General features: G+C 28.0%; 3 protein-coding genes and 1 long non-coding RNA gene across 12 annotated transcripts; 2 read left to right on the forward strand and 2 right to left on the reverse strand.

Moving 5' to 3' along the window:
* Positions 1–270: 270 nt before the first annotated feature.
* Positions 271–5,096, forward strand: put (activin A receptor type 2 punt). 2 transcript variants are annotated; one of them, XM_035094743.1, is made up of 9 exons: positions 271–708; positions 1,173–1,372; positions 1,462–1,624; positions 1,700–1,839; positions 1,926–2,492; positions 2,569–2,706; positions 2,789–2,920; positions 3,008–3,185; positions 4,082–5,096. In XM_035094743.1, the coding sequence occupies exons 1-9, from the start codon at positions 657–659 to the stop codon at positions 4,099–4,101; spliced, it is 1,590 nt and encodes a 529-aa protein (XP_034950634.1). In that variant the 5' UTR covers positions 271–656; the 3' UTR covers positions 4,102–5,096. The 2 variants fall into 2 exon arrangements, with proteins under 2 accessions (XP_034950634.1, XP_034950635.1); XM_035094744.1 differs by lacking the exon at positions 4,082–5,096 and having other exon boundaries at positions 3,008–3,916.
* An 891-nt stretch (positions 5,097–5,987) lies between these two features.
* Positions 5,988–18,045, reverse strand: LOC118073999 (uncharacterized). 7 transcript variants are annotated; one of them, XM_035094837.1, is made up of 7 exons: positions 17,546–18,045; positions 12,445–12,589; positions 12,032–12,245; positions 11,849–11,944; positions 11,373–11,610; positions 7,609–11,290; positions 5,988–7,500 (listed from the first exon to the last, which is right to left on the reverse strand). In XM_035094837.1, exons 2-7 carry the CDS (start codon positions 12,567–12,569, stop codon positions 7,329–7,331), a joined length of 4,527 nt encoding a protein of 1,508 aa, XP_034950728.1. In that variant the 5' UTR covers positions 12,570–12,589; positions 17,546–18,045; the 3' UTR covers positions 5,988–7,328. The 7 variants fall into 7 exon arrangements, with proteins under 7 accessions (XP_034950728.1, XP_034950721.1, XP_034950726.1 ...); XM_035094830.1 differs by lacking the exon at positions 17,546–18,045 and adding an exon at positions 15,222–15,691; XM_035094835.1 differs by lacking the exon at positions 17,546–18,045 and adding an exon at positions 14,411–14,543.
* Positions 12,846–17,111, forward strand: LOC118074001 (uncharacterized). Of its 2 annotated transcripts, none has more exons than XR_004691161.1 (5): positions 12,846–13,013; positions 14,428–14,604; positions 14,760–14,974; positions 15,680–16,555; positions 16,717–17,111. It is a non-coding gene; the product is annotated as an uncharacterized lncRNA (long non-coding RNA). The 2 variants fall into 2 exon arrangements; XR_004691160.1 differs by having other exon boundaries at positions 12,858–13,013; positions 14,428–14,595.
* A 137-nt stretch (positions 18,046–18,182) lies between the features above and the next one.
* On the reverse strand, positions 18,183–25,420 carry LOC118074000 (angiotensin-converting enzyme-like protein Ace3). Its single transcript, XM_035094838.1, has 11 exons — positions 25,050–25,420; positions 22,766–23,319; positions 22,389–22,641; positions 22,150–22,290; positions 21,792–21,977; positions 21,611–21,705; positions 21,264–21,543; positions 20,770–21,016; positions 20,558–20,647; positions 20,371–20,478; positions 18,183–20,224 (listed from the first exon to the last, which is right to left on the reverse strand). The coding sequence occupies exons 2-11, from the start codon at positions 22,958–22,960 to the stop codon at positions 19,603–19,605; spliced, it is 2,217 nt and encodes a 738-aa protein (XP_034950729.1). The 5' UTR covers positions 22,961–23,319; positions 25,050–25,420; the 3' UTR covers positions 18,183–19,602.
* Positions 25,421–25,933: the final 513 nt, after the last annotated feature.

Here is a 25,933-nt window from a genome sequence, read left to right on the forward strand (position 1 = left end):
TAGAAATACAGTATGAAAAAGATATCAATTTGAATTTATCATAATTGGCGCCACTAGTATCGTGAATGGTACAGTAGCCAATCAAAGAATTAACTTGAAATTCAAGTGTGTTTGATTGGAGTAGAAACAGTTTCCTGTTCAAGAAGTAATCTCATATGATGTAGTGGGGATCATCTATCACCAATGAGAAACAGTGATTGGATGAAAGTAAACGAAGTGTCAAGTTGCAGAAAATCTACCCGTAGAGCGCGGTTCAGCTGTGCTTTAGAGAAATTATAGAAGCGTCCGTCTAGTAGCGCTCTGTGCATCGTGTATATTTCTTGTGTTTTTTACAACAATATAATTGCAATAATAGATTGCTACTTAGAAATAAAGAAAAAAGTTATTTCGAAAGTGCAGTGATTGTTGTAAAGTAAATAGGTCTCTGCAATGTAATGAATGGAGATTATAAAGATAATTAATTAGTGAGGAATTTGCCATTAAAAATGACGAAAATTCGATTTATGAGAGACCTGTGGTAGAGTGAGAAAGTACAAGTAGCAAGTGGACGCTAAATGAGTGAGATAGATAGACATGTGTCGGTGGATGAATTACTACCATTTGCTTAATAGCTAATAGACTCAAAATTAGTGCTGTGCCTATGTGATTTGTTCACAATGGCTATATTTTCAAGTACAACGGTATATGTACTTCTCCTTGGCTTATTAGGTACAATAAATGGTATCGATAATTTTCAAATACATCACATTTATTATTGTAGTAGTCAAGTAGTTACAAAAAAATCGACCTTCTCATTCCAATGAGAATTTTTTATCATTTTCAACTGAATAAATTCACCGAGAGACTTTAGCTATGGTTTACTTTGCGATTTTTAAGGCCTGTTGAATTTAGTTTGCTTCTACATTATTGGAGGAGAATCGCAAAGTAACACATTTATTGCTATGGCTGAGTGTGTGTTGATATTGTAAATAAATGATTACTCTTTCTTCAGAACATTTCTGTATCTATGTCTTGATCTTTGTTACTCATTGATTATCCAATGTTTACATTAAGTTATGTATCAACACACTCATATATTATTTTATTTGTAAACTCCAATTTTCATTGTTTCATAATTTATCTACAATATTTATTATTTTTTAATGCTATTATGAATTTTTTATGTCATTTAGGTCTATCCGGAGCCACTTTAGGTCATGATATTAAAGGTTCTAGACAATGTGAATTTTACAACGAAACAACGTGTACAGATCCACAGCAAAAATGTCCAGAAATAGAAGTATGTTCTCCACCTGAACCAGATAAAAGGAACCATTGTTACGTTCTATGGCAGATAGATCCAGTAACTAAAAAATCAACTGTTAAACTAAAGGTATTTTCTTTTAATAAAATTTCAGGAATTCTATAAAAAATGACTAGTAAATTTGAAATAAATCATGAGGTTCTATTTATATTTTCTAGGGCTGCTTTCTAGACAGTCGAGAATGCTACGATAAAGCATGCTGTGTTGAAAGAAATAGTGATCGTAAGGGTCAATTATTTTTCTGCTGCTGTGATGGAGATATGTGCAATCAGAATTTTACGTGGGATCCACAACCAACGGAGCCACCAACTCAAGATCATGGTAATTTTTTATGACAAAATTGAAATCATTCTAAATTAAGAATATCTTAATATTTATGATTTTTGTTTATTTCAGAGTTTAAACCTGTTCCAAATACGGAACAACAAATAATTACTTTAGTGATATCAATATCAGTACCGATGTTGTTCATATTAGTTGTTTTTACGTCATTAATATGGTGCTATAAGCGAAGAAAGCTTGGTTATTTCAATGAGGTAAATATTTTGGAGTAATAAACTATCATCATTAAAATATGATACAATAAAAAAAAGTTCTATTATTAATATTGTTATTCCAACAGGTACCAACACTTGAACCTCTTCCATTGCCACAACCTTCGCCTAATTTGGGGTTACGTCCAATTCAACTGCTTGAAATAAAAGCGCGCGGTCGCTTTGGAGCAGTATGGAAAGCTCAACTGAAAAATGAAATTGTTGCAGTTAAAGTTTTTCCTATACAAGATAAACAATCTTGGCAAACAGAACAAGAAATTTTTAAATTAGCTCACATGGATCATGAAGATATATTACGATTTATCGGTGTTGAGAAAAGAGGAGACAATCTTCAGACAGAATTTTGGTTGATAACTGCTTATCATGAAAAAGGATCATTGTGTGATTATCTAAAGGCAAATGTTGTTACGTGGCCAGAAATGTGTAGAATTGCAGAGTCAATGGCTCGCGGTTTGATGCATTTGCATGAAGAAATTCCAGCAAATAAAGCGGATGGCTATAAACCAGCCGTTGCACATCGAGATTTTAAATCGAAGAATGTTCTACTTAAAGCTGATATGAGTGCATGTATAGCAGACTTTGGACTTGCATTGATATTTCATCCTGGAAAACCTTGTGGTGATACTCATGGACAGGTAAAATATTTATTTACGATTATTGTATGTTTAAAGATATCTATAGATTACCTGGAATATTATTCTCATTTAACAGGTTGGTACTCGAAGATATATGGCACCAGAAGTATTAGAGGGTGCGATAAACTTCACGCGAGACTCATTCTTACGCATTGATATGTACGCATGTGGTCTAGTACTTTGGGAATTGGCGTCACGATGTACAGTACAAGACGTAAGTTATTTAATACATTTTTAAAATTTTCTTGGATATAAATTATTAATTTTATTAAACATTAATTCGTTGATTATCTTAGGGACCAATTGGAGAGTATAGATTACCTTTCGAAGAGGAAGTAGGTCTTCATCCAACATTAGAAGACATGCAAGAAAGTGTTGTTCACAAAAAGGAACGTCCAATTATTCTAGAAACATGGCGAAAACATCCGGTAATCAATAATTTATTGATTCTAAATTTTCATGAATTAATTATTTTAAAGAACGTTATTTTAAAATTAAACTATATTTTTCTATAGGGTCTTTTATCGATTTGTGATACGATGGAAGAATGTTGGGATCATGATGCTGAAGCAAGACTATCAGCATCTTGTGTAATGGAACGAATTACAACTCTAAATAGATGTCTCGTAATCAATTCGTCAACTTTGATTCGCGTCGACAACACAAATGAATCTATCACCACCAAGGAATCTAGTATGTAGTTAATTTGAATGTATCATATTTTTACTCAAATCGCACATTCGTTTCCTGTATCATATTTTATATATACAGATATATCCACAGGGAATGCTGACGTTACAAACATATAAAATTATTTTATAATTATGTTTTTTTTTTTCTTACTTTTAACAATTTTTCATCTATTTTTTTAACGATTGTTACTAAGTACTTTTGGTTTTAACATACCGTAATTAAATAGAAAAAAAATATCGTTATTAGTTCTCGAAAAAGATAAATGTTTTATTTTATATGTTAAATCAAGTAAAAGCATCACAAATAAGATACATAATTGATGCACATTAGTAATTACCTACAGCTCATTTGTATGTATAATTAGATTAATAAATAAGTCAATCGTTGTAAATAACATGTGAATGAACTTCTGCAGGGTTTGATTAGTAAGTTGTAGGTAAAGTGAATGGCAAATTCGTGTCGCAATAAATCAGCGTTCCCTGTTATTGCCAATAATTGATCAAGTATTTAGGGATTACGATTCTAATTATAAATTAGGCCGAATAAACCCAATTTTAACAATGTATGTATCCATAAAAAGAGCTATACATACAATAATATGAAAAAATCGTGTATATTAAAATGTGGATGCAGTATAACAACCGTAATACGATGTACCTGGTAGACACAATCGTGTTAACCGATTGATAGCCACGAGGAATTAAAAATAGAAATTCGACTTGTAAAAACAATATTTATTAATTGTGTTTTTTGCTTTGTGTTTCAATACTTGGTAATATTACTTAGCTTTTAAAGCTTTATCAATAGTTTAATCCATTATTAGCGCTATAAAAAAAATTGAATTTTTTTTTATTTTAGTCATTAAAAGAGTTTTTAATTTTGCATCGAATTTTTAGATCGGCACTTGATTGCATGAACCATATGAAGCCACGGAAACGTAATTTATTGTACAGAGATTTCACCATGGAAGATTTTACTAAGAAAATAAGGAATATTGTTAATTTATCAATTAATAATATGAACAATTATATTGATAAATTAATAATACGATTTATTTAAATAATTATTTGCAATATAAAATTTACATTGAATAAACCACATGTCTACCCAGTATCATGATGTTATTAACAGTGTTTTTTTATAAATATTTTTTATCTTAAAAACTCCAATATTGTAAAAAAAAAAAATCCCAATATTTCAAATTAAATTATTTATAATAATTAATTCGAGAAACATTTAATTGTCATTGATATTGGGTTATGACTGTGCCAAATAATAATACTAATATATGCATATGCCACAAATTTATTTGTTCTGCTATTTACATATTCATTAATCCTAAGATAGAATTAATGCTAGATCTGATATAATATTCAAATAATTTCAATGTTTAAAATATCAAATAATTAAGTGTTGGTAAGATTTAGTTGCAAAATGATGTGAATTTGAGCTACTTGACATATCGGACAGTGAAAATAAGTGATTAATTATTAATTAATTACATGAAAGAAATAAGTACTATTACTATTATTTAAGCCATCGATTAATGGTATTATCAGCTGGAAATTTTGACGTAATTACTTTTTATAATGTAAATATAAAACACTGTTCTTGAAAAACTGACTGTTGAAGAACTGTACAATGTCCTATTTGTTCCTATTACATTTTTTATATCTCAGCAATCTTCATCTTGCTTTTTTTGCCCACATCTGTATGGCATAATGAAGTAGAAAATTTTTTTATCGTTTGGTGAACAACGAAGCGTTTATAAAGAACTAGTTTCTCGGAATATTTTTAAAAAAATTTATATATTCATTATTTTTATTACTTTTGTAATGTGTATAAACTATTTTTATTTAAAAAAAAAAAATTTTGTATTGGTATAATTACTCAGCCAAATTTCATATTAATACAAACAAAAAAAAATTATTTAAAAATTTTTTTATTTTTCAATTAATGAATAAAAATAATTATGATTAATTTTTCACTTATTATTGCTATTCAATGAATATCAATAAATAGATAATTGTCTTTAACATAATTTAATGAGCTTTTTTAATTTCGTTCTCAGGATTCTGTTTTAATTAAAGTATATCTGTCATCCCAGGGTATAATATTTGTTTATTATTCAGTTATTTTTTGTAATACTTATTTTACATTGTGATGACAGAGACTGAATGGACAATAAATTTGTCCACAATTTTTTACAACATTTATCGTCAGTGATAATATAAATATACTTTTCCTATATCGTTAAAATAGCTGTTCGAGTTATTATTATTCGTAAAATATGTTTTACTACGATTATATTATCTATATCAATGGATAAAATAATAGAAAAAATTATGAATTATGTTGGATCAGCCGCGTACAGATTTTATAAGAAGAAATTGCATTCTGCGTCAGTTTTTAATCGAATTCAAATGTAAATATTATTAAATAATGATAAATATATTGTAATAAAAATTTAGGAGATTTAAGACTATAAAAATAGCTTATTATTTATCATCGATAGGTATCGATTACATTGGGAAATAGTATGTTTCTACTACAATTGTACTCGTCAAGTTAATAAAAGAACTTGCTAACAAATTGATTGTAATGTTAAGATGAATAAAAAATAAGATAAATAAGGTTATTGTACTTTATTTTTGACGAGAATAATCATTTTTCATAATAATTATTATATCGTTTTGCAATAAAATTGAATAAACATAATCATTGTATATTTATGTAAGAAATAAATGTGCTTGTTGAATCGCTAAAGTGTGAACATTTTATTATAAATGAAAACACAATGAATTCATAAATATGGTCATTTTATTTATGTAAATGTATACATACGTATGTGTTTCTTTAATACGAGCGAGATAATAAAATTGAAACGAGGCCAATTCTTTTAGTGTTTCTTGTGTATTATACATAATCATCTTGCGCTTAAAGATTTATTTTATAAATAATCATAGTAATTTTCTGTGAGTATCTATATAATATCTTTCTAATTAGATATGCATAAATCACAAAATAAAATAGTATGTATGATATTTATGTAAAATAATAAATTGTTTAACGTTCTCATCGTCAATATTTTAAAAACATATGTTCATATTTATTTAAATGTCAAAACATTTAATTTATATTTTGAATTTATTTTAAAATTATTATTAACTTTCTGGTAATAACGAGACATTTATACTTTTTCTAGCAAAGCCATCAAGATTAACATTCGCACATCAATTGAAATTTATACTTTTTTCATAATTTTTTCCCTTTGTTTTATTATTTCAAATTATATATATATATATTTATATTATCAAATTTTATTATTGCACCTCAACTTATCAAATTGCTCCCCAACTGTACAATTATTCAAAAATGTACTAATAATCTTAAAACTTAAAGATACGACTCTGATGAATACAAGAAGCATGTAAAAAAGTCGATTAAAAAATCACATAAGCGCAAGTTAGCATTCTTAATTTATATGCATATTCATTTACTAAAGCTTTGGAAAATCCTTTTTGCGCGTACGACATAATTGTTCAAATTAATCGTTACATTATACAAAAACAAAAAGTTTACATTAACAATCTTCAAAAATAAACCAATACAAGTATAACAAAAATTATCATCCGATAGACTCATTTGCCTATTACTATGATCACAGTTACATTTATGATAATATATAAGTTATTATAACTATTCAATTGTTAATTTAATGTTAGTTATCGTCATCATAATGTATATATATGTACAAGGATATAAATAACTATGTTTTAGATAATTAAATACAATCTGGTTACAAGATTCTATGACTAGCAATCATTATTTTAATTTCTATTTTTTTAACTGATGAAAGTACCTAATTTAATGATTCTGTAAATAACCAAATACCAATTAGTTTTTGAAATTATAAACATCAATCTCTTTTGTTTGTTCATAAACATTTAACAATTTTAGTCTTCAGTTTTAAATACACTGTACATTGAAAATCCAAACATGTTCTTAACTTTAAAATTCATTGATGATACCACTTGCACGAATGCCCTTCAAGCTTACTAACTGAGAGTTTCAAACATTTCGTTTGAATTTTATTGTTAGTTTGGATTTCATTGCTGATCGTTATTCGTAAAAAACTGTATGTTAAGTTGGACATATATGCACGCAAGATCTTGGAACTAAACCCTTTCGATCACCTTTCGCACACAATAGCCATTTGTTATCAACTTCCAAGATAACTTTTAGTCTGTCACCTTCGTTAAATGATAGGTGACCATTATCCGATGGAAGCCTGTGAGTAAGCGTACGAACTTCTCTGTAAATAAAAGGGAAATATTTATCAAAAAGTGAATAAATCAAATGTAAATAATATATATTTTTTTAATGTATGCCTGTATCTGTGCTTTGATAATAAATTCCTTACTTAGGTGGACGTTTTAGTTGAATGTTTGCCTTAGATGCAGCAGGAGTATTTGGCCTTGGTAAAGATGTTGAAACAGCACGTCTTTGTGGCGACACCAGATTTTTTTCTTTGGCTGTGACTCCGTGTGATTTATACGGCAAAGAACTTGGACGTGTCAAGTGATTTCTTGGCGTCATATTATGATCTTGATCAACTCTACTTGTACGTTTACACACATCTTTACTCTTTAAATCTAAAGTTTTTTTTTGTGTTACTTTATTCATAATTGTTGAAGGTGGTTTTTTTAGACTAGGAATTCCGGTATTTGGAGATTTAGTTTTTGCTGTCATTGTTAATGTATTTGCTGATTGTTTAACAGGAGAAGTTAAAAGTCTGGGAATTTTAGATTTTGTTATGTTAGTTGGAGTTTTATTTGGCGAAGATGGTGAAGTTAGAGTAGTTTCTTTTGGTTCTTCTTTTCCAGTCATTAATTCCCATTTTTCTTGAAGTCTTCTAAATTTTATATCAGCACTAATCGTATCGTCATTGTTATCAGTATCATTATTGTTATTTCGAACATCAGGACTTGATATCCTTGTAATATTTTTTCTAGCTCGATTTAATGGAGAATGTTCTAAACTATCTGTATACTCTTCGGAATCTTCTGAAACCAATTTATCCAATACAGGAAATGCTTTTGATCCCATAGCAAGATTACTCCATCGTTTCTTCAATATGTTATCATTATTTTCAATTTTTGTTGATGTATTTTTATCTTCGAATGATCCACAAGAACGAGGACGTGTTCTTCTGGGACTAGGAATTGTTGAAAGATCATTTTTAAACTCATGCTCTCTATTATCAGTTGACACAAAGCTATTAACGTGACTAAAACTATTATGGAGTTGTCGATATTGATATAAAAGATCTAATTGGAATGGACAAAAAGCGAGAGGATCTAAAGTATTAAGAAAATGATCAATAATTTTGCGAGAATTAGCACAACCAAGAGCTGCAACAAATAAACTATTGCTGCTGTAATGTTTACGTAAAATTGTTTCTCTAGTACATAAATACGCAAACCATGCATCTAACGCTCGTAAATTTAATAATCCAAATATAAATGCATGAAATTTCAACATTCCTTCTGTAATAAAATCTTCGCCATTAATTTTTTGAACCAGTTCATTTAATGTCTTTGTTAGAGGGCCTTGTTGTGATGAAGCTTCCACTATTTGCCATACACTGTTTGAAATAGGACCGAAAATTGAATTTAGATGTGGTCTCAAACCATCTGACATGATTGCATAAAGAGCTGGACAAAGATTTTTTAAACAGATCTGTGCACACTCGTTTTTATCTTGAACTCTTGAGTCCATCTGTGAATTCCAATACTTGATCAATAAATCAACTGCTTTACTAACAGAATTTATCATTTTTTGTTTTTCTTCTAAATTAATTAATTTATTTTCTGATTCATCTAGCTGATTATTTATTTCATCAGTTTTCTTTATTTTGTTGGCTTCAGTATAATATTGTTTCTGATTCATTTCAAAGCTTACAGTTTTCTTCTGTAAATCTAACATTTCTGCACCTTTCATATTTTTATTCATCCTTAAGGCTAAAAACTTTCTCACGTAGGACCTCAATTTAACATCAGGATCTTCGCCATCATCACTACTATTTGATGAAAATCCGCTTCGTTTAAGAAACTCTTCCAGTTGTTTGACATCATCGCCACTAGATTCAAGGTCAGTCGTTTCTATTAATTCATTAGTAACTGCTTCTCTCATTCGCTCAGCATAACGTTTTTCTTCAACTTCGTCTATATCTTTATCTGAATCTATAATACGTCCATGATGTAATAATTGAAGATCATTGTTAATATAATATGGTTCTTGCAATGACATTCTCTTATTTGGCTCTGGTGATTGTGACTGATCGTCTACTTCTTCAACACCGCCCATTTCAAACATACTGTATCTCTTATTAGTTGTTCTATTTTTCCTTAAAATACTTCTTGGTAAAGGAGGCCTTGGTGGAACTTTACTTGGTTCATTGGAATCTCTTTCACCGTGAGGTAGAGATATTGACCTTTTTGGGAAACCACTATGACTTGTTCTCGCTTGACTTCTTCCCGCACGATGTAATTTCTTATCTTGGCTAATCAAACTATTTTCAGAACTTCCACTATCATAACGATAAAGATAAAGTGGATTTAAGGTATTACTGTTTACTTGATTTGTTGAGGAGTCTGTTAAAATAGTTGATGATCCACGATATCCAGAGGAGGGTTGAGTTCCTGTACTACTACTAGATGAAACATTTGTCGAAATAATTTCATTCAATGTACGTGTCTTATGACGCATATGCGGTGATAAACAAAATAGTGGCTTTTTTGTTTCTTCACTGAGTTTTATATGGCTTGGTATTTCGGGAACATCATAAAGAATTTTTCGATATTCCATGGGTAAAAGAAAAGTTAATGATTCCCAATCTTTTACATGTGAAAATCCACGCTGCTTTAATGCATCAATGTCATTACAAGAAAATGGTCGATTACTTCTTTCAGATTTTTTTGAGATTACCCTTTCTTGTGGCTTTAAAGCAATATTATCAAGTTTTGTATCTTTAATGTTTAAAAAGGATAGATCGGGTAATGTATAATTGGGATATACCACATAAATAGGTTTTTTATCTACAATAGTTTCTTTCAACCATGGATAGTGATTTTTAGGAGGTAAAGAATACAGTAAAGAAGTTTGAACTCCATTTTCTTCTACTTCTGTAATGGCTTGAATACCTGTAGTTTTACAAATTGGTATTGTTTCATGTTCAGATGATTTACTCCAAGATTTTTTAGAATTTTTTAAAGAATCATTTCCCTTAATTGTTTTATCAGTATCATGTTTATTAAAAGTTGCATCTGATTTTAGAATACTTTCAGATAACTCTTCAACTGATGGTGATTCCTCTTTAAATTCTTTAATTGATGGAATTCGTTTTGAAGTGTTACTAGAACTGTCGTCATGGTTAGATGCCCCAGAACTTTTGTAACAATCAGTCTTGACCCAATTGATAGCAAAGTCATTTTCTGGAATGTATTTCTTACAAGTTTCATTAATATTTTTTTGAATCTGCGTGTTAGTGTTTGTTCCACTAGCACTACTGCTATTACTGTTGGGCCATCCATTATCACTTGCTGAATCCGATTGGTCGAGCGTTAAACTCATACCTTCTGCGCTCATACTTTTTTGTTTCATGAATAATTTAACGAGACTCATATTTTGTAATTTTTTCCCATATGATGCATTACTGTTTGCACTTTCATTAACAGATCTACTCATTGCTGATTCAGAATTTAGTAAATGTTGATGATGTGACTCAGCAGAATCCATAGAAAAATTTAAAGGTATATTTATATGTCCATATTGCTGAGTTTTCCTAAGATCCGGAAGACTCAGACTTCTTTTATTAGGATTCAACATAACCGTGGTTGCTGTTACTTGAAGAAAGTTTGGGATTGTGTTATTATTTCCTGATCCATGACGAGTGATAGTTTTATTTGTTGATGAATGTTTTAAATTACTCCAAGTTGTGTAAATTTTCGAATCTGAACATGCCATTGAAAAATCTAACATATTTTTCAAGTTCATCTTTGGATTATAATAAGTTTCTCTTACTTCCGATGTTTTTTGTTTATCTATAAAAATAATATAAAATAAATTAGCTCATGTATATATTATAAATCAAATCAGAAAATTTTATATAGTAATCATTATCACCTTGACTTTCGAAATCTTGCGAACCATCTGAATACATTGTCATACTACCTTCAAATGCTATTGTATAATTATTTTTGTTATTTGCTTGACAAGTTAATAACATATCTTCACAATCTAACGAGTCAACACTATAGCTACCTCCTGGTGGTAGTACCGGTGTTTCCTTTACGGGTGAAAATAACAATGATGACTTACAAATGGAGATTGTATCGGTGGTTGAGCAAGCTGAGTCTTCTCCCTTGAAAAAAAAAAAAAGAAATTTTTAAATTGTAATATTACTTTAATTTATTAATCAAATTCATGCTATCATCGAATAAACAGATAAATTTTCGATAATGTTTCATCGATAAATGAAATTTTCTTCATGCTTGATCTAGTTTATACATTCCTCTTAGACGTAATTCTTAAATAAAAACTAAGTGTAAGTAAAAACATAACAATTATTGTCTGTTCATTTCATTTTGTCCAAGTCGTACCTGGCTACTAATGTGTGGACTAATTGATGAACCAATGTCGATTTTTTCCATAACTGAGCCAGATATACTGGCATAACGTTCTCTTTGATAGTTAAACTGTTGTGTTAAAAAATATTTATTCACATGTATTTAACTGAATATATTTACATAATATATACAGACAATTGATTAGATTAATTATACCTCAGTTTGTTGGACAGGATCAGTGCACATAACTGGGAGAGCTGTGAGCAAAGTGTGGATATCTGCGGTGCGAAAGCTTTCCATGTCCACTTCGGCAAGGTTGGCGTCCAAATTCCTTGCCAAGTCGTCATAGTAACCCAAGTCTTCTTGAGTGTATGAAGTAGAAAGTGAGGAAAGTACGCTTGAATGTACGTGTAATCCTCCATCTCGATATCTATTTGACATAAACATAACATAGATTTATTTCCACAATAATTTAAACATTTTTCTTTAGTAAATATAATGAAGACAAAAAAAATCTTCCAAATAAATATAAAACTGTAAGTTGAAGCTACCAAAATATCTTTCTCTTGAAATTTTTTCTTTATTATTTCTCTTATTTAATTCTATGAACGCTGAAAGATTATATTTACCCATAATCAATAAACCATTGATAATCTGAATTATCTTGAATAAACTCCGAGCTAATGAGATCCTGAGGAATAGGATCTGCTGGATTAGAATTACAGTCAGAACCGGGAGTTTGTGGATCTTCCATTATTTCTCCTTTGTCAATATCTAAACGAACAAAAATAAATATTAATATTATTCAAATGTTAATATTGATTGATGCATAAATTTAGTATCCACCTTAACAGCAATTATTCATATTTTTATACATTTTTTTTAAAGAAAATTTCCATCATTTACTACACAGTTATTATTACATCATAACTTATTTCAAAAACGAGTGCATCTAATAATATAACAGCTGTTCTAATAAGTATTCTCATGAGAATAAATGATTTTATAATCATGGATATAAATGGTATTGTATTCTATTGTAAATATGTAGTCTGTTGAAATACGCCCTGTAACTTCTCGCTATACTCTTCATAAACTTGACTGCAGTTGACACATTTTGAATGATGTAATTATACAAAAGATTGAAACGCATTTTAAGAAGAAAATTGATTATCTACCAGACATGTTCAATAATAAGGTATGAATAATTTAAAATAATAATTTAATAGATATTTATTTACTCACAATAAATAAGTATTCCAAGAATTGATTAATTTGTGTCATGTTATTGTTTATGTACTCTAATTGTGGCTAGAATATTTATTATTTACTTTTTACTCCAAAAAAATAATTCCAAAAACTTAACCATTTAATCCCAAATAATTGTTGTCATTTGACTAATTAGTCCTAATATGATTTAAATGATTCAAGCCATCAAAAAAAATCCCATTACGAACGAACAATATAATTAACTTATTCTAAAATGGAAAGTATTTACATCAAAAATAAAACAATTATTTCTTGAAGCGTAATGACATATTCTTGGTTATAATGGTGCTTCTAATTTAATTTGAATGAACCAATTTTAACCGTTTTCTAACGAATTCTATTTTATCGAATTTTTATTTATTATCCAATATATTGTTGAGACATTGGAATTTAAACAATGACAATTAAATCAAAGAATGCAGACCTGTCTATATTCTTTGATTGGTATTGAAGAAAGTATTATTTTACATAGTATGTTTTTTTGTTTTTTATGAAATATAGTACGTAAACTTTGAGAAAATGTCTTGAATAACAATGACAGTTAAATAATGTCTACTTTAAAACATATATATACCTATTATATGTAATTCTCACAGACCAACCTTCGTTCATTTGTGGAAGTGTACGATCGATCATATCGCGTACGCGATATACAAACCATTCCATATTCAACAATCAATAATTGACACTTAATCACTAATGTATTAAAACTAAATATCTCGACACTACACCTCTATTACTACACTCACAAGACTGAATTTTGAAATGTGCTTGATGTATGAAATACATGAGAATAGAAGAGAAGTGGTAAGTAGAATTGTAAGTAAGTGACGTCATATAAAAGAAACATGGCGAAGCGACAAAATAAATAGAGCGCATGTGCGGAAGATATACAGCGCAATTCTGATTTTTGAAATATTTATAATCAATTTTAATGTGATTAAATCTCCATACTCTTAATAAAGTATTTCAAAAAGTATTTAATAATTATATAAAATTGGAATAAAGTTTTTTCATCTATTTTTTTTGTATGGAATTGTATTGATAGGAACTGAAAAATCGAATTTAATCAATCAATCACGCATATCATTTTATTTTTCATGCACGTGCTTTGAATGTCAGATTAATTAGTATAAAAATTTTTGTCAATTAGCTTAAATAATAATATAGGTTACGTTATTTTTGTTATTCACAGTGTTAAATTTTTATCGTTTCAAAAGAATGTTTGTAGTTGATAGAAAAAATAGTGAAAAATTATAATTATAATATTTTGGAAAAAATTTTATATTAAAAATTCCTTTATATTTTTTTTAATAATAAAAATACCTGGATTTTTGTTTCAGAATATAATTAATCTAAATTGGATACACTTGGATTTTAATAAAAATATTTACACAAGTTAAATATTAATTAAAACCACAGCAAATGATCCGTATGGAATTTCTACTGCATCCGCTCGTATGGCCACACTTTTACTGAGCTATCGTTTTGTGTTATTTGACACTTATATTGTAAGAAATGTACATATTTTGTGTTCTCATTCATGACTCATCTTGAGCCATTAACTTTCGCATAATTACTTATAGTTAAATAACGCCTAAAATTAATAGTTTTTTTTATATTGAAGCAGGTTGTAAAAATAATATTTTGTTTCATATTTTTTTTTTGTTGCAAGGAATAATAACGATGTCTGAAGATCATGAAATATACAATATGAAAGACGAAAATGATTTGGTCGAAGAATGACCGGAAATGATTTAGTTCAAGTGCATAAAGCATTTTATAACTGGGCGTATGCAACAAACTCTCAGCACAGAAAAGTCGACTGTATGAAGTAATTTTAGACAACTTTAAGGTTTGTCTCAAGAGAAAATGAGTCTCACGGGCAAAGTAAGTATTAAAGAACTTGGCACTCGCATATTTCATTTATGTATTTGTGAAATTTGATCTCTCGAAAAACAACTCATATTTTTATCGATAATATGAAGGCGAAAAAAAAACAAAAACAAATCTCAATTATTCAAACTCACTAGCTTGTTATTTTGTATGTAATGTAATGATCAAGATCATTTCAGAGAATTATTTCATATCACTTTAGACGTTATCATAACAATGTAAAATTCATAGAAATGCTTACTTTTGTGATTGTAATATTTAAATTTGTTATTCAAATTATTCCAATGATGAATCTTGAAACGTTTTTTTTGACTTTTACTGTAAAATGGAGGCGAATGTCTTGTTGTTAATGACAAGGGTGGGCTAACGCGCCCAACAGATAACTCAGCTATTTTCATTATGACACACAAAAGAAGCACTAGCATCATATCATTCGAGAAATGTACTACTTAAAGGCTTGTTTTGCCCTTCTGTGTTCACAGCTGCATTATAGTACTTAGTCACTCACTGATTTTTTACATTAACATACATATAAAACTTACTACTTTATGGATAACAAAAAACTTTTAAACATACAATTTTCCAAACAACATTCAACATTATGCACTACACTTTATTTAAAATACACTTTTAAAATAGATAATCATTATTTGTGATTAATTAAAATCAATTATTCCTACAAGATTTTGTTTGTTTCAGCCTGATAAAAATCTCAGATAAGTGGATACAATAAAATATTTCGAGTTTTCTGAAAACGAGTGGCTTGTATCAATTGAAAGTTATAATAATGGAGTTGACGTCACTACAAGCACATAGAGGCGTTTTAAATTGCAACAAGTGACAAACCAATTGTTCCAGTTAATCGAACAGTCAATGTGATAACGAGGCTTTGCTCTCACTAGGTTTTTATTAGGTATATAAGGTCGTATTTTAGTTCTGATGAAGGAAATGTCCAATGAGTATTTTTAATTAACTATGAAATCTAATAAGTTTAAAAGTTTTATTAAAAAATTAAAAAGTTCAATTGTATTATGATGATAAACACAATCACTTCCGGTTATCTAAAATTACTTAAACACTGGTAATTAATGTAATAAAGTTCAAACACCAAACATTTGGAGTAAAGGTTTGCTGAACAGTGTTTTATTATAAAGGCTGCATGATTATAAATCACAGTGATTGATTAAGAAGAAACAAATCGTACACATATCAAAGAAACTTATCAAAAAAATAGTAAGCTAATAGCTTCTGGTGATATTTTATCTAGTGATTGAATTGAATAATATGAGTTTGTAGTGAAATACGTGCGTGGACCACCACAAGCTGACTCAGACTGTTAGCTTGGACAAGAAACGCGCGGAAGAACGTGTGCACACGATACTACACGACGCTGAGTTTAATTTCTATTAATAAATACACCCAGTGCATGGCGAGAATAGAGCTAACTCTTTACTCCTGCAGCTTATTGAATCAACCCTGTTGATATTTTATGCTGTACTGTATTTTTATTCTCTGTCAATTTTACTAATAGAAGCACACCAATTAATTGTTTTAGATGATCATTGGAATTGAAAAGTAATTATCTTTTTTAATTAATCAATTTAAATATGTATTTATTTATTATATTCTTTGTTTAAATAATTTTAAATTTTTTCTATAACTTTACTGATGATTTAACTAAACTTTTGTGTATCTAAGAATGATACTTGAATAATTATAATTTACTACATTTTTAGGGATTCAATCTGATTGTTAAATCAAGATTTGCCACGTGCATCAACTTGGTAGATCCATTTGTATGTTTTCTTGCAGAGAAGCATACATATGAGACGATACATGTTCGTTTAAAATAACAACCCCAGTCGACGTAGGTCAAACATATGCTGAAAGGATATACCTAAGTAGTTTAAGGATGATGACACGAGAAATAAGTTTATCAAATTTCAATCGTTTTTTACTGTATGATTGAAAAAGAAAGATTGTGTTATTCAATTTATTGTCAAAGGAATATTGGAGTAATTTACGATAAATAACAATGGAATTGGTTTAGCGAGAATCAAATAATATCTCTCAATAACTAAAGGTAAAATAGGATTTTTGTCAATAAAAAATTTACTTAACTATTCAAAAATAAATGCTTTTTTATTAGATAAGTTTATTCAAAACTAGTGATATAATGTTTGATTATTGACCATGGCCTAATTTATCATTTTATTAAGATATATTACAAACATTTCGCTGCAAATATTTCCTGATAAGTTTCGAATGGAAATTAAAAAGATCTTAAATATAATGTCAACGTATTATTTTATATTCTTATTTTCTAAATTCTTTTAGGAAATATTGATTTTAAAAGTATTCATCTCAATAAATTGCTGCCAAATTGTTTTATAAAGAGCTTTGCTAAAATTTCGGAGCAATATTATAGACAATCAATTCTCATTATATGATTTAAAATGAATAATTTTAAAAATCCAAATACGGTGTTGCTGCTGCTTTTATATTAAAGTCAATAAATTTCACCTTGTCTAGTGCTGTAGTCAATATCAAAATAATTTTACTTACATTCATGGCAAAGATTTCAACGTGAAGCAATAAATTCACTAATTAATCCACAAAAATCCACACTATTGCCGTTGACTGTAACTAACTGAATCAGTTTCTTCACAATTCGTACCTAAATTGTGTAACAACACAACATGCTGATAGTTTTAGTTTAATTCTTATATCTGCATTAAATTCAGAAATAAAGCTTGAGGGTGTGCAGACTGAGTCACACGAATCAAGAGCCCCTCCCTAACTATACAACCCTACGGTCGATTGTTCATGCGCATGCTCTAGATTTCAAATAAACTGATCAAAGGGGATGATTCTTGTGTTTCGATTAAAGTAACTATTTCAAGGAGTCCAAAAGTCGCAGGATTTTCACTACACTTCCTCATATGATTAACATTAAAATAAAACGAAGTTTGCACTCACATAGCGAGTTTAAACTTGAAACTGTTGATATTAAATATTTCTTTTAACTAAAATTATTCAATAACTATTTTATCATACTCCAAAAAATTGTAATACATTTTTACCATTAGAAAAATTCTTCTCAACATAATTTTCATCTTATTAAGTAAAATCATATTGATAATTTTAACTCATAACTCACAGATTTTTTTATTTATAAAAAAGATCACTAAATTAAACTAACATAATTCCGTAAATAATGGGATGAGGGTCAGTATTGATTTTCTACGAATTTCATGAAAAACTTGAACTACTGAGATTTAAGTTTCGTTAAGTCTTATATTTGGTAAAATTCATTTTTTAGTCTATAGAGACATCATCACATATCTGAAAACCAAAACATAAAGTTTGAATAAATCTCCATGTTTCTAAGCTCTAAAAATTATTTCTCTAAAGACATAAGAAGCAGACATGCATATAAAACAAATATCAAATTAACATAATTAATAATATAATATTAAAAATATAACTAAATAAATCTCAAGATAGCTGTATCAAAATACTCTATATTGAGGGTCTAATTAACAATCCCGAGTCGCCAGACTTGTATTGCAAAGAGTATCCATAGTAGAGCTTTCTGCATTTGCCAAATATTTATTGGCTTGTGAATTAGCTTGAAATAACAACATTTCAAGTGCTGAGCAACCATATGATATGTTAAATGACACTTGGATCAATAAAATGCCAAAAAACTATTCATACTAAGTAACTTGATTTTTATATTTGTACAAATACAAATACAAAATAAATAATTTATAAAAATATTTATAAATAACCCTGTACGTTTATTAGAGCTTTGTACGAATTAAAGATGATTTCTATCAATTTTTAAAAAGTTTAGTTTCATATTTCATTCAATTTAAAACGTTTGGATAAATTTCCATTCGAAAAATAGCCAATTTATTATTTGTACTTTTGTCTTTTCAACAATTACTAATATTTTCAATGATTGATTTTGTTTTTTATCGAGTCGGTATATTTTCATATATTAACGTAATATTAAATGCTAACTAGCTCTATAATTCTTGATCGTTATAAATTCTTAATTTTAATCTATACATACATTATAAAAATGTTATTATTAACACTTCCACAAATATTCTGTTGTTATCAGAATAAATTTCTTTTAAGAGTTAAACCCTGTCTTTTGATAATCACTATGATTTAAATTCTATCAAATGTAAAAATTGAACCATTTTTTTTTGTTGAATATCAGTGAATTAATTGATACAATTGATGACAAAAATAAAATACTGTTAACTTGTATCACAATTCTAAAAAACAATGAACGCACTTTTTAATTATACGTTGAAAACAATTCAGTGATAGGATGAGTCTTACAATTAACATAACTTAATATGCATGATAATTGAATTAGCACAGGGGTATCATGAACTTTTGAATCAGTACATGAATATTCGTTCATTTAAATTGATTTATAAAGAAATTCGAAATTGTAGGTTTCATGTATATCACCAGAGGAATGTTATTATTTCGTTATCAATTATTGATAGCTCCAAAAATAATTTATTACTTAAATCTAGTGAGCTAATAAATTATTCTTCGAGATAATTATTTAATTTTTTATAAAAAGTCGACTAATTTTATACGTAACGTCTATTTTTTGGAGTTTTTTGACATCTTTGTCTTCCGAAAATAGCTATTAATACAATAGCAATAGTAGCAAGAAGTACAGATCCAACAGCCCACACAGCAGCACTAATGCCATTTTTTATCAATCTATTTCCAACCTCAATAGTTTCTTCGGAATCTGATATGACTTGATCCGAGTTTCCAATTGAATGAGATTGAGAGGTAGCATTATCATTATGTACAAATGAAGAATTTACGCTCTGTGAATTTGTTGATTCTGCATCTAAACGACGTTTATTTGTGTGGTCAGATGTTGGAGATACTTTAATTTTTGGCACAATCGTTAAATCTTTAGATGTAGTAGTAGCAATAGTGGTAGTTATAATAGTAGTTGGTGTTGTACTTGTTGTCACAGGTTTATTTATATTTTTTTTATAATCATCTTCTAGGAGCTCTAACTCTTTTTCAAGCTCCAGAGGTAAATTAACATCTTCTTCATAATCGAATTCATCAAGAAAATCTTCGAGCGGTGAAAAATAATTTACTAAAGAAGTAACAGAAACGTCATAAATTTTTAAATACTTCTCCATTGTATAGTGCCAATTTTTGGCAGTTCCGTGTTTGATCATTTTACTGAAAAATTATATGTGCTATTTTAATATTTTATCGTGTTGTAATATCAAAAATTTAATTATAACAAACAACTGAAGAATATACGCTCTCTCATTAAGCTCTTTTTGTAGAAATTTTTTTATGAACAAATTTAGACAAATACTTACATAAAGTGGTGATTTACAGAACGGATTCCAATGTGGTCGGTTTTAACATCTGTCGTTTTCATTAAGTATTCATACATTTGAAAACCAAGAATAATTCCAATAAACTTACTGAAAAAATTATAATAATTGACTAAAAATCATTCAAGTTATGAATAGCATTCACATTCACAAAAAGCTTGATACTTACGGAAGATATGGTTTGTTCTTTATAATATATTCATCGTCTATAAATGTTGGCAATTTCACATCAGATGTATTAATTTTCTCGTACTCTAATCTGTGTTAATAGTGAAACTTAATTTGAATTTTTCTTTTTTAAATATGCATGAACTCGCTTGTTAAAACTCGTTCAAACCCTTTTTCCAAATGTAATATTGAATTCATTTTAAAAATGATTACCTATATTTCCACCATGAGGTAGTTAGGTGTTCAGGATTAAAAGTATTATTTTTAATAGTATCTATTCTCCACATATCTCCACTGAAATAGTATGCGAGTCGTGGAAGAATATCGAGAGCCGTTATCATGATTGAAATAATTTGAAGTTCATCTGGATCTTTGGTCTCATTGGTTAAGTTTAAGGTAGACAACCATGCTGGGCTTGCAGCTAAAATTCCAAATAATTCGGATACACCTTCTTCTATAGCTGTAAAAAAAATTAAAGTATATTTCAATATATTTTTTTAACATGATTCGATATTTAAATCCACTAGTTTTCGGTATCATAAAATATCTACAAAAAATGGACGAAAAAAACTATCTAATCAGTTAATCAAAATGTAAATAAATGAAGATATCACATTAGCTCAAAGTTAGCAAGGAGACTTTAATAACTAAAATGAATTAAAAATTGATATTAATCTAAATTTTGAGTAAATTATGTATAAACATACCAGAATAACGATTTTCAATATTTAAAATAGGACTAGTTTCATCTGACATTTGATGAATCATCACTTTAGCAATATCTTTATGTGCCGATAAATAATTAGTAATCGAAGACTCAGAGCATGTAATAACTCTCACTTTGCCTTCTTTACAGAAATTGATCAGATGCGATGGACACTGCCCTTGAAAGTTACTTTCATTGAAGAATTGTGCCTCTGGAACATGTTTTAGTACTATTTTTGCTAAACCAGATGCCGATTTGTACAAATTTAATCCTGCCATATTCTAAGTAGAAAAATTTATGAATAAAATTGTTTAAATAAAAGTCTTCATTAAATTTTTAAAAATTTACCTTTTCCAATAAATTTTTACGCATAGTATAGATATATTCAAAGTTAGGAATTACGTCCATTGCAAGTGGAGTCCAATCAGTACTTTGAAGTGTTCCTAAAGTGAGTTCAAATATCAATTATTCTAGTTTAAAAGACTGATAATTGTTTTAATTTATTCGGAAAACTGATATTCTATTTTACCTAATAAGTGAGCTGGTAATGTATCACTTTCAATAGCATCTTTATATTTGAAAGACAAACGTTTGTGAACAAATTTAACAAGTTTACTATGAATATTTGATATCTTCATCCATTGAGTTTTCATCTGTGTGTATCCATTTTCATATCCACATAATATTTGCCAATACTCTTCCACATCTTTTGCTCCTGAAAAAAATTGTCAGTCATTGTTTTAGAATGAGAAAAGAGTCACTATCAGGGATATTTTCAATATTAAACTGCTATTCACATTCCATATACTAAAACGAATTACGCAAAGAAAATACTTGACAATTATCCAAAATTGCTTATAATGAGTATGCTTTTTGCTCATACTAACCATTAGTTATTGCTGCTTTCTGAACATATTGTAAATTATCTGGAAATTTTTCGATCAACGGCATTAATGATTGATGCCATAATGTCCAGAACTTTAATTTATTTTCCGCTGTTCCAATATGAGCTAATACAGTCTCTGCATCTTTAAATCAATAATTTTTTTTTAATCTATGTTAATTAATAAATAATAATACAATCTACGATATGTAAAATAAATTTTCTTTTTCATCCGTTTTTTACCTTTTCGATGTAAATGTTCAACTCCTGTAGTGTGATTTCCATTGAATCGCAATAATTCTGCTTCACCAATAAAAGAGATGAAATTGCTCCAGTCTTCAGGATTTAGCAATGCATCACCAGGCTTAGTGACAAGATCAAATTCATAGCCTGTGGAAGGACTCAATTCAGTTCCATTCATCAATACGCTTTTTTCAGCTTCAACTTCATCCTTCTTTTTACGCTTAAGTGAAGCATAATTATTAAGGGCAGTTTTCTGTAAATTAGAAATATTTATTATAACTTTTTGTTTTTGGAATGATGTAAAATAAAAATTAATTTTGTGTATTATATTTTTAAAAACTTTTAATAAAAGAAGGTGATAAACGTTATTCATTTACCCAAAGTTTCAGGGTATTTTTGTTTGGATGTTGGATGAAGATCCAGTGGGATTCAGCTGTATTGTTGCATTCATCTCCATAATCATATCCAACGAATTGTAAAGAGGTTTCTAAATGACTTTCGTTTGATGTATTGGATGTACTTGTTGCAATAACAAACAAACCAGTGATCACATAGCACCACTTTAGATTCATACTTTGTACTTCTAAAAGTATTGACAATTTTTAATACAATATTTGTAGAATATTTTCAAAAGAATAGCTTGTCTAACAGAAATGGAATTTCAAGTGGATTGTAATCACAAATGTCTTAATAAAACTGACGATCGATTGATCGTACGTCTTCTCAATTCTAATTATTTAATTTCAGGCAATTGGTGATAATAATTGATTGAATTAAATCATACAAGCATCAAATAACGTTGAAATAACATTTAAAATTATTTATTTGAATGATTTTTCTTCATAGATGATACTGATGAATACAGTCCTTCATTGATGGTATTACAGTATACTTGGAATTTATCAATCTTCTCTTGTGAAGAAAGTAATATCTGGAATTAATTCAATTTATAAAAGATGTAGTCTAGTGAGAATAAATTCTTTTTCGAGAGGAATTACACATGTACAATATATACATTGTATTTCTTCTATTAATATAAAGTAATCTGGTATTTATTAATATAACACTAGTAAATAAAGAAATTCTTTAAAAGAGCTTAAAATACGTTCAATGTGTGTAGAAACAAATTACAATTATTTTTAATATAAGTATTTTAATTTATTTCTTTTACTCGTAATTTATGAAGAATCGTGAAAGTATATCACTATACATGAAATTCCTAAATCATGAGTAATAACTAGTCTGCTGAAAAATGTTATGTAAAACATAAAAATTATTCATCTTCAGATAATTTTCTTTTTAATTTAATTAAAAAATTTTTTTAATATTTTATAATTTTTGATAACTATTACATGTGATTCCTAAATTTTTTTTGGAAATCAAGTGTACCATTGCAATAATCAATCTTAATTTAATAAATTATATTTGATATTTGTATTTATATATTTTCTATTTATTTTAATATTTCCTAGATTTGCATTACATGTTTTACATGATAATAATGACATCACGTGACCTGTATTGTATTTGCTACTGTCTTGATTAAACGTATTATTAAATACGTCCTCAGTCAAGGTTCGAATGAATAAAATTAACGTTCAGCAAGTAATAGCATATACACAACCGCATGTTTTCATTCACCTGAAGAATTGAAACGTGAATAATACTTGAAAAGTATGAAATGATTTCCGCTCAATTATCTAGAAAAATTATAAAGTAATAATTGATAAGTCCTTTAGTCTTGATAGAAAATTGTTTTTATTTTTGTTCTGTTGATGATTACTGTTATTTGAAAATATCGAATTTTATTTAATGATTTTTATTAACATTTCATAGTCTGAGAGCGATCGAATAAATAAATGTAAATTAATAAGCGAAAATCTTTCCATCTTTCTACCTCATAATATTTTTTTTCAGTCAAATAGATGCACTTCGGCTTAACCTTTGGCTTTGTGTCAAGGATTAGACCTAGATGCTGCGCACAACAAGTTAACTACAATACATCTGCTAATATTAGTTAATATATTTGTTAAACTTTAGTTAAAACTGAATAACTAGATTTTTTGAATGACCGAAAAGAATAAATTTTTTCAAAATTTTAATTTATATTTAAGTTATGAAATAAAAGAGAAAATTTTTCAAATTTATTAATACATAAATGATGTCATGTATTTGACTGAATTTTATTTATGCACTTTTATTGGAATGTCAAATTGTATTCGAACAGAATAAATAATTCTTAGATCGTTTTTTCAAATGAAAACTGACGTAATTTGAAAAATATAAATATGGAGTGGTGAATTACTGATGTATCAATTTCTTAGTATTAAAGAATGTATCGGAATTATTTTTGATTAATTGATTATTTCTTAAATTCTGATTTATTAAAAAAAATCTATTGTCGATTGTTTGATGTAATAATACCACAAAGATATTATTACTTAAATAAGTTGTTGACAGAAAGATTATTGCCATGTTATAAAATTAATAGCAGAACTATTTATATTTTGACGCAATTTCAAATAAATTAATAATTGTGAACATTATTGCTATTGGATGGTATGCAAAAATAGAAAGATATGAAATAGTTAATTATAAATAAATATTAAAAAATTGTTGTTGATTACATATGAAAATTCTAATAAAACTTCTATTAATTACCTTCAATAGTTGTAAGTTAATTATTTATCAAACAAAATCTTTTGTTTTAATTTTTAAATACTATAAAATGAACTTTTATTTCAGAATTGGCCGAAATTTTCACTGTTTTGCTCTTGACACTTAATCGGTTATCTTGTCTGATGGTGATGACTGATGACTGTAAATACTACACTAGGAAATTCCTTGTTGCACAAGTAATCAAGTGATATAACTTAGGTACAACGATTAAGCGGTTTATCTAAGAAAAAAAGGAAAAAATTCAACACGTTTTGTACACCCGCGCTGACAATTAGTTCAAAGTTCAATCGATCTAGATTCCGTTGTATCACACTCTTTATTCCATCGACGACATTATTACAATGAGCGGTAAATTCTTATGCGAAGTGATGACTGCAAACAGTCATAAATCACATTGTTCGATATAGATATTCCTTTTCAATCTCTTTAAATTTTTTTATAACCACTTCCGTCGGTAAAGTTAATTTCTATCATTGCATGTATTGTTAACAAAAAAATATATTTACCATCATGAAGAATAATGAGTCCTTTTATAAATAGCTAACGATAATTTTAAAAAATTTTAAATGCATTTTTTTTAAATTACGATCATTTATAAATTATTCATTAATATCAGTTTTACATAGAGTTCAAAATAAATTTTAACAAATTATATCTATAACATTTTTAGAAATTTTTTTATTTAAAATTTTTTTTTTCTACCGTTTTCTGTCAATCGAAATGAGATGTAAACTTTTGAGATTACATACTTTTTCGATTGCTAATTATAAATGTTTATTATCATGTTTGATTGAAACTGTACGGCAATTAGATGATTAAAAATGCACCATACGATACGTATGCCAGAAATAAATATCTGTCATCAG

Source organism: Chelonus insularis, unplaced genomic scaffold, assembly GCF_013357705.1.
Source record: "Chelonus insularis isolate UGA/USDA-ARS -01 unplaced genomic scaffold, ASM1335770v1 scaffold_714_pilon, whole genome shotgun sequence".
NCBI lineage: Eukaryota > Metazoa > Arthropoda > Insecta > Hymenoptera > Braconidae > Chelonus > Chelonus insularis.

Bases quoted from the DNA above. Each gene is read 5' to 3' on its own strand.
- LOC118073999 (XM_035094830.1), bottom strand. From the start codon at position 15,408: ATGATGCTAGTGCTTCTTTTGTGTGTCATAATGAAAATAGCTGAGTTA. The intron at 12,590-15,221 runs GTAAGCATTTCT...TTGTTCGTTTAG, and splicing joins TAAATATTACAATCACAAAA to ATATTGACAAAGGAGAAATA. The intron at 7,501-7,608 runs GTAAGGAATTTA...TTTTATTTACAG, and splicing joins CAACTAAAACGTCCACCTAA to AGAAGTTCGTACGCTTACTC.
- LOC118074000 (XM_035094838.1), bottom strand. From the start codon at position 22,960: ATGAATCTAAAGTGGTGCTATGTGATCACTGGTTTGTTTGTTATTGCA. The intron at 21,706-21,791 runs GTAAAATAGAAT...AACTCACTTTAG, and splicing joins ATTACCAGCTCACTTATTAG to GAACACTTCAAAGTACTGAT. The intron at 20,225-20,370 runs GTAAGTATTTGT...ATAATTTTTCAG, and splicing joins TCTGTAAATCACCACTTTAT to TAAAATGATCAAACACGGAA.
- put (XM_035094743.1), top strand. From the start codon at position 657: ATGGCTATATTTTCAAGTACAACGGTATATGTACTTCTCCTTGGCTTA. The intron at 709-1,172 runs GTACAATAAATG...TATGTCATTTAG, and splicing joins ACTTCTCCTTGGCTTATTAG to GTCTATCCGGAGCCACTTTA. The intron at 2,707-2,788 runs GTAAGTTATTTA...TGATTATCTTAG, and splicing joins CACGATGTACAGTACAAGAC to GGACCAATTGGAGAGTATAG.